This window comes from Dipodomys merriami, unplaced genomic scaffold (assembly GCF_024711535.1).
Source record: "Dipodomys merriami isolate MVZ:Mamm:240054 unplaced genomic scaffold, mDipMer1.0.p SCAF_6, whole genome shotgun sequence".
NCBI lineage: Eukaryota > Metazoa > Chordata > Mammalia > Rodentia > Heteromyidae > Dipodomys > Dipodomys merriami.
The window spans coordinates 13,186,640-13,199,794 of record NW_027206179.1 but is presented as its reverse complement, the minus strand read 5'-3'; the positions used below and the strand labels follow the sequence as shown (position 1 = coordinate 13,199,794).

The window sequence follows — 13,155 nt, the reverse complement described above, 5'->3', positions numbered from 1 at the left end:
TTCTCTAGTCTTCAGCAGTCATAAAGATGATTACTTTGCTGGAAGGCACCACATTTCTGTGCCCCATGACACTAGAAGCTTTTTTTAATACCCGTTCTATGTAGCTGCATGTAGACAGTGCTGCTCCAAGCCTCTTTGTTCTAGAATCTGGGCTATTGGGGCAACTCCATTTTGGTCTTTGACTTTCTTGTTTAAAGGAATAGGACAGGGAGGCTGGTTGAAACGCTTCTTCCTGAGAACTGTGTGGATCAGGTCCTTGGAGCTCACATGTCATTGGCCACTGTGAGTCAGGTGGCTGCAGACTATTGCTCAGGGAATGTCACATCTAGTAAAGGTGTGCAGTGGGAAGTGGGAAGATAGCATGCGGATTGTGAGAGGTCCAGGTGGGATCTGCATGGTGGAAGCATCTCTATTTATAACTGTTTCTTTTAAGACACAGCCATTCCCTGTTTGGAGAGAGGGTTTTGCATCTAGGAACTTAGCTCCTTATGCTTACTTGAACACCTGAGGACTGTCAGGAGGATACGGAACCAGTCCCGTCCCATCTTCCTGCTATGTCAGATGTTCCTTCAGGACCTAAGCTTGATGTTTTTACAAATAACCAAATGAAATAAAATACTTCAGAGAAATGGCAAGGTGAAAGCTAGAGGTCAAGTCTGGATGAGGTAACGAAGTCTTTGAGGCTTGATTATAGGGTCTAGGAAGCCTGTGTGGTGGGTGCTGCGAGACCGGAAGGCTGGGTGGCAGGGAGAAGGAACACAGCCATTCATTTGGTCGAGGAGGAGGTGTCTTCAAGGATTTTCATCTCTAGAGTCACCAAGGAGATCCGTATGCACAGCTCATAGAGACAGGGACTGCTCCTGAGGCCACCTAAGAAAGGCTGTGGGCAGTAGAACCTGCCTCCTTCCCCTTTTGCTCTCTGTTCTTCCACGAGTGGAATCTGTGGCTCTTTGGGACATACCATTAGGGCAGCTGAGTGGAGGCCTGAGGACTAAGTCCAGTGCATTTTATCTGTCTTGTATACTGAATGACCCCAGGGAACAATTGGCAGGTTTTAACCTGGTGGTAATTCTCTTGTTCACACTAATGGATTTCTTAAGAAAAGAGGCATTTCTGTGAAAGTTCTAAGGAGACTGACCTTATTCCCTTAGTAGGAACTTTTTCTGTGCTGAGATTTTTCCTGCTTTTTGCTTTTTATTGCCTGCATTTCTGTTTTCAGGAATTAGTCTGTAATGTTCCTTGGAGAAGCACTGTAGTCAGGATGTCATTGGCTTAGGATGTGCCCTCAGGCATTTCTCTTCTCTCCTCTCATTGTGCACCTTCCTGTGAGGAAGGGGCTGTGTGTGTCCACCAAGTTCTGACATCATGCCTGCAGTGATTGGTGGGCAGCTTGTGCCAGTCCAGCCCTTCCTGGTATCCCAGTGACACAGCTATCTAGTGCTGGAATAACAGGAAGTCTCCATTCTCACATCCTGTCGTCTGGGCTTTGTGACTTGCAACCTCACCACCATGAAGGTTAGTGGATATTTATACATGTGTTTCTTATAGAAGTTTCCAGGAGTTTCTACAAGGAGATTATCAGAGCTGAAGGACATAAGAAAGTCAGTTTACATTTAAGGGAAATTTCTTGGTTTTACACATGAGGCTGAGGCCTATTAAGATTCATATGTGTAGTTCTTTAAAAAGATTCATTTGGGTTGGCCCAGATGGAGCTGACTTTTTTCATAAATCACAGGCATCACACACATTAAACTGAATCATAAGGTAGTTTTCAGTACTGAGTTCTAAGGAATGTTTTGTAGTTGGCCTGTTGCTTCATGAGATCCCGGCCAGGTGTGAAATGCCCAGATACAGTCACATCTTTGTTTTTTACATTTGATAGTTCTATTTGATTCTTTTTCCTGAGCTTTAGTCAGCATGCCATGTTTTTGGCCCTTTCTGGGCTGTCTGGTGAATGGGGCCTCTTTCCTGAGATAGTTTTCCTGCTCGCTGTGTGGTCTTGTTAACATAGATGTGCCTCCTGACGCTGTACTCATTTCAAAAATTGTACACAGAAGAACAGTAATGAGGTGGGTTTTGAGAAGGCAACAAGGAGTAGTGGGCTTGGAACTGTTATTTCCCAGGTCTCCGTGACCATCTTTCCCCGTGGCAGATGGCCTGTGGGTGGCATGGAAGCCATTGGGCAGGCGTTGGCCAGGCACCAGGGCTGTGTGTGGCCCCTGTAGGGTTTACCCTCCGTGGCATGCAGGCCTGGACAGCAGCTGTGGACTTACCCTGTGACAGATGCTCTGGGGTGAGCTTGTTAAAGAGTCAGTGAGACTCTCCAGGCAGAAGGTTCCTGCAGGAAGAGAGATGAGTAAGACTCAGCTAGGAAGTGGGGGTAGGGGAAGGCAGGAAGAGGAGGAGAAGGGGCCTGGAGAAGGAACCAGGAAGGAGGCACCAGCCTAGAAGGAGGGTGAGGTGCCAAGCTGGCTGGGCACTGAGGGTCAGGTGTGTTCCTTTGTGCCTCATGGAGAGAGAAAGTATGATAATGCCATGTACATTTGAATATCAAGTTACGTTTTTCTGATATTTGCACCTCTGAGATGTTTTTCATAATTTTTCTGGGATAGCATTGTGGATGATTTGTTTATTAAAATTATTTAGGAATCAAAAGTCATATATCAGGAGCTGGGAAGGTGGCTCAGTGGTAGAGTGATTGCCTTGCATGCATGAGGCCCGGGGTTCAATTTCGTAGCACCACATAAACAGAAAAAGCTGGAAGTGGTGCTGTGGCTCAAGTGGTAGAGCGCTAGCCTTGAGCTGAAGAGTTGAGGGACAGTGCCCAGGTCCAGAGTTCAGGCCCAGAGTTCAGGCTCCACAACTGGCAAAAAAAAAAAAAGGACATACCGACTTTACATAGTATTTGTCTGAGCACACTATTATGTGTACGTGCAGTCACGTATGCACACAAACACTCTTAATTCTGACACATACCTGCAAACTCCACTTATTCATGTCTAACAGGTCAGTACCTTATTGCTCTTGTGTCTCGTGGCTGATGCAGCCATAGAATACAAATGCTCAGGTGTGCGGACCCCAGCTGTCTACCCACAAGCTCCCACACTTGCCCAGCTGTCTACCCACACGCTCCCACAGCTCCAACTAATGTTGTGAGGTACCTATCCTGCCCTATGCTGACACTTCAGGGCCCACAGTCCTACTTCTCTAGAGCCCTGCCCTGGGGACCATCTGTCTTTCCCTGGCCTCATCTTACCTCCTAAATAGAATATCTGTATCATGTCTTAACCCTGTAGCCTTTGCATAATTTAAAGAGCCACAGGCTTCTGCTGAGCCTTTTTTAGCCCTTGCATCCAGGTGGCCCCTGCCCTGTGGGGGAGGGAGCAGGCTGGGGCTGGTGGGCAGGCAGCTGGTGGTCATTCATAAATGTAGGCTGGCAGAGACTGGGTCATTCATGAGTGTAGGTGTCGCAGACTAGGCTGTCTTGCAGAGAATTGTGCTCCTTGGGATGCTCATGGACCCCCTTGCATTGCAGAACTCTGCTTGTCCTTTGTCCTCAGTTCTAATTGTGCTTGTTTAATTTTTCCTTTCAGACATTTGATGCAAATGATTTATATCAGGGGCAGAATTTTAACAAGGTCCTCACTTCCTTAGTGACTCTAAATAAAGTAACAGCAGGTAAGACTTTTTCCTTTTTTTAATGAACTTGAGGGGGTGGGCTCCCATCATGAAGTAAACGTGACTGCTCATTGCTGCTTAAAGTTTTGAGTTACTTAGTGCTTGTCAGCAGAAGGATCCAGTTGGCAGGTGGAGAGCTGGGGAGGGCTCCAGCCTGCACGTGGGCCTGTGCCATCATTGCTCAGGTTTGAGGGAGGCCCTGTGACTTGAGGTGAATGAGGGAATAGAAACCAGGACCGACGACTGTTAGACACAAACTACCTTTGTTTCATCCCTTGCATATGCAAAAGTATTTTTCCTGTGTTTTCCTCACTATCCTGTTTTCTTTCTTTCTTTCTTTTTTTTAATATCTTTTGGGCCAGAGTTTCTTTATGTAACCTGACTGGTAAACTCATGAGCCTCCTGTCTGCACCTTCTGAGTGCTAGGATTACAGATACGTGCCAGCACATCCAGCTTCTCACAGATTGTTGGTGTCATCCAGGATGCACTGGATCTCATATATGCAGTGTTTTTATTTCCAGATTTTAAATAATATTAGTGACCCCTTTGCTACAGAATTGTTTGCTTTTCTCTTCGTTGGCTCCCTGCTGATAGTTTTTAAGTCAGTATTATGGAAGTGACTGTATCTTCCTAGATCCCAACTCTTAAGTGATTGCTTTGGCAACAGGACAGTTGTGTGGCTGTCCTCTGCTTTCATGCTTATGGCCAGTTCAGTCTGCATAATGAGATCCTATCTCCTAGAAGCTAGTAAATGAGGTGAAAGGTGCTTTCCCTGACAGGCAGGAATAGTGGGACTGCAGGCTTCGGCGGGCAGCTCTGCAAGAAATGCCCTCACTTGTTAAATCTGTACTTGGGGTGGTCTATGGTTTTTGTCTTCCTAGGTAGAAAATGCTCTGTGGAGAGCGCCCCCTGTATGTAGTGCCAAGCTCATCTGAGAGGCAGCTGCTGCGGTGGCCGGGATGATTCTGAGCATGGTTCCATGCCCAGCTGGCTGTGAGCTGGCAGCAGTGTCTGGTAGGACCAGAAGGAAGAGGCTTGCCAGGCTCTTGTGCTGTGCTGCCCAGCCCTGAGCCAGCTTCCTCTGCAGGTAGACATTGGTAACGTGGCTCAGGGCACCAAGAGCAGTGGCAGCACTGTGGATTTCTCTTATGTCTTCAGACTCTTAATTCAGAATTTGGAAAGACACTATGTAAGCTGATCCAAGCAACTCCAAGAAAAGTGGGCCCTGGACCCATCAGTGTATTTTTGTGAAGGCTCCTATATCAGCATAGCCGTGTGTGTGTGTGTGTGTGTGTGTGTGTGTGTGTGTGTGTGTGTGTGTGTGTGTGTGTGTGTGTGTGTGTGTGTGTGTGTGTGTGTGTGTGTGTGTGTGTGTGTGTGTGTGTGTGTGTGTGTGTGTGTGTGTGTGTGTGTGTGCGCATTTACCTATTGGTTGGACTTGCTTGATGGGAATGCAGAGAATGGAGCTATTCCCCTTCATACCTGCTTGTTGTGGAGAAGTGCAGCTTCCTCTCGAGATGGTACTCAGTAGCATCTCCAGATGGCAAATACACAAGGATTTTCTGTTGCTTTATTTATTTATTTGTTTGTTTATTTATTTTTGTCAGTTGTGGGGCTTGAACTCTGGGCCTGGGCGCTGTCCCTCAGCTCTTCAGCTCAAGGCGAGTGCTCTTTCCTGGGCTGGCTTTGAACCATGATCCTCAGATCTCAGCCTCCTGAGTAGCTAGGCTTACAGGCGTAAGCCACCGGCACCCAGCTTCTTTTGCTTTAAAGAAGTCTTTTCCGGGGCTGGGAAGGTGGCCCAGTGGTAGAGTGCATGCTTGCCTTGCATGCATGAGGCCCTGGGTTCGATTCCTCAGCACCACAAAAGAAAAAAAGCTGGAAGTGGCGCTGTGGCTCAAGTGGTAGAGCGCTAGCCTTGAGCTGAAGAGCTGAGGGACAGTGCCCAGGCCCAGAGTTCAGGCCCCATGACCGGACCCAAAAAAAAAAAAGAAGTCTTTTCCTTTTGTTGCAAAGTGATTCTCATTGCTTATCGCATGTTGTCTTGGAGAAGCGGGCATGTGTGGAGAGAGAGGGTTTTTCTGCTCTGCAAGGTAATTGAATTTGAGAGGATGGCTTTTCCAAAGGGGAAGGGGAAGAACGAAAAAGTTCACAAACTGAAAAAAATTATACTAGAGAAGAGCTGATAAGTAGTCATCTCCAGACAGTTGTCTGAAGAGGTAATTGGGGAATGAATGCAAGTTATTTATGGGACAAAGAATCTGCTCTTTGTGTACTGTGTAAATGGCCTGCTTTGTGTGGTCTTCGGTGTGTCCCTTCAGACTGGCCCAGTTTTAGCGTCAGTGTGGGGAGCATCTGTGGTGTTGGGCATTGTCAGTGCTTTTTCCTTCTGTGTGCATGACCTTTTCAGACATTGGACTGGGAAGTGATTCCGTGTGTGCTCGGCCCTCTTCACATCGGATAAAGTCTTTTGATTCCTTGGGATCCCAGCCTTCACACAGTCGGACTTCAAAATTGTTCCAGGGCCAGTACCGGAGTTTGGTAAGTGCAAGAGGTTTTGTTACTCAAGTGTCAAATGTATTTGGGGATATGAGATGTGTCTGGAGGATCTCGGTACTTTATCTACAGAGTGCTAAACAGCAGGAGGATGGCTGCAGGCTGGCTGGGCGTTTGTTTGCCACCAGAGCCTCTACGTACTGTGCCAAATGAGAGCTGTGTATTGGGATTGTATTTAAGACTCCTAGCTTCTGCACTTTGACATTCTTCCTCTGTAGTATTTTCTTCCCCCTGTTGTTCCTCAGTGTGTGGAAGTATGAGGTGTGTGTGTGTATGTGTGTGTGGGTGGTGGGGGGCTAAGGGTGGGGTGGGGTGGAGAGCATTTAGTGTACCTAGAAGAGAGAAAGGGGTAGAACTGATGGTTCATAGGCAGCCTTTTCTCTTGCTACAGCATCTTCTGGTGTCTTACTGAATTTCTAGGAAGTTCACAAATATAACATTGAGGTTAGTGTTGAGGTTAGGGAAATACTACGTGCAGGCCCTGATGTGGTGTTGGGGGGCTGTGCCACTGCTTCCCTGCCTAGCTGTGCTTCCTCTTTTGAGTTAGAACATTGGCAGGAAACATTTTTCCTCATGTTTCTCCTTGGAAACATAGTGTATTCTTGTGCTGAAAGTAATGAAAGTCTATTTTTTTCCAGAGATTTAAGAGGACTGTGGCTTTCCTTCTGCTCTGAATCAGGAAGGAAATTGATAGTTTGCTAACAGTGAGCCTCAAGAAGTAAAGGTTAATTCCGATAGAGTTGTATTTTACAGAGCATGTTAAATAACACTGGAAAGATGTGGAAGGAGCACGAGGTTTTTGTGTATCTAAGTGTGTTCAGTGATGCTAATGGGGGCCATGTTCCCTCTTAGAGAAGCCCATTTGCTCTGATGCAGGAGTGCGCAGTGGCACTGTGCCAGCCACATTCTTACACAGCCCTGCAGCTGCCAGCACTGGGTAGGGTCTGCCCTGTCCATAGGACTTGATTCTGGAGAAACTGAGCATTAAGGACAAATTACAGAGAAACACTCACACTACTTCAAACATAGTTCAGTGTATTCACCTTATAAAATATGAGGGAGTTGTAAGAAATGAAATGAGCACACTTTGCGTGAAGAAATACCTGCAGCCTGCCTGCCTGCCTGCCTGCCTGCCTTCCTTCCTGCCTTCCTGCCTGCCTGCCTCCCTCCTTCCTCCTTCCCTCCCTCCCTCCCTCCCTCCCTCCTTTCCTTCCTTCCTTCTTCCCTTCCTTCCTTCTTTGCTCCCTTCCTTTCTTCCTTTCTTTCCCAGTCATGGGGCTTGAACTCAGGGCCTGTTCACTGTCCCTGAGATTCTTTTGCTCAAGACTAGCCTTTACCACTTGAGCCACAGTGCCACCACTTCTAGTCTTTTTCTGTTTATGTGGTACTGAGGAATCGAACCCAGGGCTTCATGTATGCTAGGCAAGCACTCTACCACTAAGCCACATTCTCAATCCAAGTCTGACTATTTTATCTGGGCAATTTTCATTTTTTTCTTAGTGAGTAAATGAATGGATTACAAATGTATAATTTTAAGAGAAATAATCTTAAATATCAGGTTGGTCATGAAGCTTATTGAGGCCATAATTAGCATAGGACTAGTTTTCACTAGCTAGGAGAATGATCAGCCTCAGCATTCTTGCCTGTGTGTTTCCTTGTGGCTGGTCAGTTTCCCTCTCCTCGGGTCATGGGCCACTGCCAAGGTGACTTTTCTTTCATGGGACATTACAAGGCCCTCTTACATGCTGGGGTTATTTTTTGTCCTTGGGTTTTTCTGAACATGGTTTATTAATAGCATTGTAAGATGATTTTCTTGAGTCCAAAGTAAGATTATAGTGGAACGGGACTGGTAAATGTTTGCCCACAATTAAATGATAGGTATATGGAGGGCCACCTGTTACTCTCTACTTTCTCCTGTGCTTGTAGTTTTTATCAGAAAAACAAGCTAAGCAACTTGTGACTCTTGAACATCTGCTTTTGGATCTTTTTAAAATAAAGTTCAGCTTTTATTTAAAAAATAGTTTTTATTGATGCCATCCCTTGGGCTTAAACTTAGAGCCTGGGCACTGTCCTTGAGCATTTATTTATTTATATTTTGCTCAAGGCTAGCACTGTACCACATTAGCTGAAGTTCCACTTCTGGCTTTTTGGAAGATAATTGGAGATAAGAAGTCTCACAAACTTTTCTGCCTAGGCTGGATTTGAACCACTATCTCAGGTCTCAGCCTCTGAGTAGCTAGGATTACAAGTGCGAACTACTGGCACCTGGTCACATACTTTTTTTTTTTTGGTGCCAGTTCTGGGACTTAAACTTCGGGCTTGGATGCTGTCCGTAAGCTTCTTTTGCTCAGGAAAACACTCTACCACTTGAGCCACAGCTCTTCTTCCAGCTTTCTGGTAGGTTATTGGAGATAAGAGTCTCATGGACTTTCTTTTCCCAGGCTGGCTTTGAACCGTGATCCTTAGATCTCAGCCTCCTGAGTAGCTTGGAGTTCAAGTGTGAGCCACTGGCCTCTGATTAAAAAAAAATATATTTTTTTAATCAGCTACAACTCCTTTAGTTTACAGAGCACTCATCGGGCCATCCCTTACTTACTGGTTATTCTCAGTCTTGGTTTTTAGTCTGTGACATCATCGTCATCTCTGCTGAAGACAGATTTCCTCCCTTGGCACAGAAAGACTTGAACAGTTGTGTTTCATTTGCACGGAAGGGGAAGTTCCAAATTGTCTCTTAGATATTTCTGCACCATTCCCTGTCCTCTCTGTTATGTGGTGATTTCATACTATCGCCTTTCAAATGCATTCAGCTGAATTGAGCTCTTCTTTTACCCTGCTTTGTGATGTATCTCTCAGCTTAGTAGAAGAAATGGGCAATTAAATTGAGTGTGGTGGACCCAGGTGGTAGGCCATAATTTTTTTCTTAAGTAGGTTTGATTTCATCCTTTATTCTTTTTTGGTTTTTTTTTTTTTTGGGTCATTTGTGACACTTGAACTCTGGGCCTGGAAGCTGTCCCTCAGCTCTTCAGCCCCAGCCCCTATTAGCAGAACTTTTTTGTTTTGTTTTGTTTTGTTTTTTTGTTTTTTTGGGTCTGGTTGTGGGGCCTGAATTCTGGGCCTGTGCTCTGTCCCTCAGCTCTTCAGCTCAAGGCTAGCGCTCTACCACTTGAGTCACAGTGCCACTTCCGGCTTTTTTCTTTTTGCTTATGTGGTGCTGAGGAATCGAACCCAGGGCCTCAGGCATGCAAGGCAAGTGCTCTACCACTGAGCCACCTTTCCAGCCCCTAGCAGAACTTTTTTTTTGTTGTTGTTGGTCATGAACTGTGGGTCTGGGCAATGTCCCTGAACTCTTTAGCTAAAGGCCGATGCTCCAGCACTTAAGCCACAGCACCACTTCCAGTTTTCTGGTGGTTAATTGGAGATAAGAGTCTCATGGACTTTATTGCCCGGGCTGGCTTTGAACTGCGATCCTCAGATCTCAGCCTCCTGAGTAGCTATGATTACAGGCAAGTCACCAGCACCTGGCTGTCATCCTTTCTTCTTAACATTACTGGTGTTCTGTAGTTTCCAGTGTCACTGTCATGCCCTAACCTTCCACTCTCTGCTGGTTAATAAATTCAACCTTGAGTTTTCAGTGTGACTAGCAGAGCCTTGAGGCAATGTCTGTTAGTTTCCTTTCATTTCTGGAAGAAGCAACTTGATATACCTTCCTTTGCTCGCCTGCTTGCCAGTCAGTACTGAGTCTTGAACTCAGGGCCTCTCTCTCACTTGGCTTGCTTACAGCTTGTGCTCTGTTAGTCTCTTGAGTAATGTTTGCAGCTTACTTTTGCTGGTTACTTGTAGATGAAGTCTCATGGATTTTTCTGCCCAGGCTGGCTTGGAAATGTGGTTCTTTAGCACTCAGCTTCCTGAGTAACAAAAATTATAGTGTGAGCCACCAGCTCCTGGCCTTGTATTCTCTCCGTGGTCCTGTAGGTCTCCAGAACCTGGGCCCCACATTTCCCTGGGTGCTCCCCTCTTGCTGTCTGATAATCTCGCTTTGGTATCAGTCTGTACTCACAAACTGCTTCCAAGACCTGTAAGAAGTTATACCAAAATTTACTACACACATCTCCTTCAGTCTTTTCAACTTGCAGTACAGTACACAGGGACAGTATTGAGTCTCAGACTGTTTTAAGCACATCTGAGAGGGGCACGTGTCTCCTTCCTGTATCTGCTTCTCTTGGTCTTGGAGTTGTACCTCCTTTTTTGGTTGGTTGTCCTTTCTTTTGTAGGTCATGGGTTTATTGTTTGGCATTATTGGGTATCCTGTGTACAAGAAGTATTGTCCCTGAACCCTAGGTGCCTTGGGGAGGGTATCAGCGCTGTTGGGTCCTGTTCCAGTCTTCCTGTCCTCTGGCTGGCTGGTTGCAGGGCCCAGGGCACAGTCATGTGGGCACCTGGGGGTTGCCTACTGCTTTCTGTTATGGTGGCAGCCGTATCTCTTGCCTGACTGGTGAGAGCTGAGATCTGTTGCTCTGTGGCTGCAGAAAGGCACCCTGCCCAGTCCTCTGGCCCGGGGTGGGCTGAGCTTACACCTGCAAGGGGAAGACACAGAGATGAGACCATGGTCTTCACCGGGGCTGAGGAGGTCGGGGTTGGTACAGGGGGGCTGGGATCAGCTGGTTGCCCTGGTCCTGCTCCTGGGGCAGCCACAAGAAGCCTGTCCGGAAATTTTACATAGGCATCTGCCTCTTCAGTGGGCTTGTACCACTGGCCTGTCCAGAGCCAGGTCCAGGCTCTGGAAGACCTCAAACTATGCACTCTCTGAAAAGAAAAAAAATAGCATTAACTGTGGGATACTGTTTTTTCCTATGCATGTGGCAAAGAGGTGTATATATGTTTGGCAGTCTTCAGGGCCAGTGCAAGTTTGGCAAAGAAAGAATTCTTAGATAGTGTTGGTGGGCATGTTACTTGGTGTTAACTTTATAGAACATTTTGGAGGGCTGAGGAGAAATATATTAATATTTAGACAGTTTAGAAATATATATAAAGGGGCTGGGAAGGTGGCTCAGTGGTAGAGCGCTTGCCTTGCATGCTCAAGGCCCTGGGTTCGATTCCTCAGCACCACGTAAGCAAAAAGAAAAAGCTGGAAGTGGCGCTGTGGCTCAAGTGGTAGAGCGCTAGCCTTGAGCTGAAGAGCTCAGGGACAGCGCCCAGGCCCAGAGTTCAAGGCCCCACGACCGGACCCAAAAAAAAAAAAAAAAAAAAAAGAAATATATATAAAATTTAAGAAGTGTTCTTCTTCGGCTCAGACCAGAATTTAGTATTTAGGCTTATTTATAGATGCCTTCAAAGATGGATGTACTTTTTATTATACCCTAGAAAAACACTGTATTGCCATATTAGAAAATACTAGATAGAATAACCTAAAATTCATAATGGAAGCCTAGCTCAAGAATGGCACAATCGCACAGTGTGGTATGCGGCTAATTAGCTAATCAGCTGGCTGGGAAATGAGCGCAGCACGCAACTTTCTGTGTGTAAGAGAGGTATTCAGACTGTGTGTGTGTGTGTGTGTGTGTGTGTGTGTGTGTGTGTGCAGTGCACTACTGGCAGAGTGTGTGTGTGTGTGTGTGTGTGTGTGTGTATGTGTGTGTGTGTGTATGTATGTGCGCAGTGCACTACTGGCAGAACAGGCCTTTCCAGTGTGGAGAGGGTCTCCCTGGGATGTGGGGCCTGGTGATGAGTAAGGGCACTGGGAAATGGGGATTTTCCTGCTGTTGGAATGCTTTAGTTATTCACAATAAGTTTTAACTAGATTTATAATAGTAATATGATCTGATTTTTTTTTTAAATAATGAAGTAGACATTTTTCTCCCATCTTTCCCCCACTTGTCTTTTAGGACATGACTGATAATAGCAACAATCAACTGGTAGTACGAGCCAAGTTTAACTTCCAGCAGACCAATGAAGATGAGCTGTCCTTCACAAAGGGTGATGTCATCCATGTCACGCGAGTGGAGGAAGGAGGCTGGTGGGAGGGCGCACACAACGGCAGGACCGGATGGTTCCCCAGCAACTACGTTCGTGAGGTTAAGCCCCGTGGTAAGAGGCTGAGCCTGCCCATCTTCTGGAGGACGGGATCATGGGAGCACGGGAGCAAGGGAGCAAGGGAGCAAGGGAGCATCTGAAGCTTCTCTGTGGGAGTCCAGGTCATCTGGCCTTAGGTAGTTGTTTGTTTTTACCCTTCCTTACATTGGGAAGCTGGGATAGAGGGTGCAATAGTTACAGGCAAGCTCTGCATTCTGTTCTGTCAGGACTCTTCCAGAGATGAGGATAAGCATCTTTACTGTACTGTTTTCGTTGGTTAGTTTATTTATTTGAGATGCAGTTTTGCTGTGTTGCCTGAGTTAGTCTGGGAACTCTGGGCTAAGAGATTCTCCTGCCTTAACTGTCCAGACAGCTGAGACCGAGGCGCACCCTATGCCTGGCTGTCAGCTGTTACAGCTGCAGTCATGCTTCTCTGGTGGTATCTTTACCCTTTCAGGACTTCGCTGTGTGACATGCAGCTGTATTCATTTGTCATTTGGGCACTTCAGCATGTCACGTACAAGGAGTAGATAATGTAGTTTTTGCCATTTTCTTTTCTCCCCCCCAAAGATTTCTTTATTGAGATTAAGTAGCTACATACATTTCACAGTGCTATGGCATAGTTATACTTAAAAGTCACAAACACCTTTTAACCTTTACAATGATAGTCATCATCATTCTAATCTGCAAAACTTATGAACCCTTTGAACATTTATAACAAAACTTTTTTCCTGATTGGGTGATATGTACATTTCTTTCCTTTTGCTTAGTGTCAGGTCCTCCCTCTTTCCCTCTCCTTCCCTCCTTCCCATCGCCGCCCTTGAGTTGCTTAGTTCACTTTCATCAATGTC

The 13,155-nt window shown here is 46.1% G+C and overlaps 1 protein-coding gene across 5 annotated transcripts in view; it reads left to right on the top strand.

Moving 5' to 3' along the window:
• Window positions 1–13,155, top strand: part of Arhgef7 (Rho guanine nucleotide exchange factor 7) — a 106,046-nt gene that overhangs the window by 44,506 nt on the left and 48,385 nt on the right. For 4 of the 5 annotated variants that reach the window (XM_070002603.1, XM_070002604.1, XM_070002606.1 and 1 more), the window contains 3 exons: window positions 3,594–3,678; window positions 6,090–6,220; window positions 12,118–12,319. In XM_070002603.1, the coding sequence (XP_069858704.1) occupies window positions 3,594–3,678; window positions 6,090–6,220; window positions 12,118–12,319 (418 nt within the window). Of the gene's footprint in view, window positions 1–1,441; window positions 1,516–3,593; window positions 3,679–6,089; window positions 6,221–12,117; window positions 12,320–13,155 lie in introns of those variants that run through there. The other variant, XM_070002605.1, reaches the window with a different exon arrangement.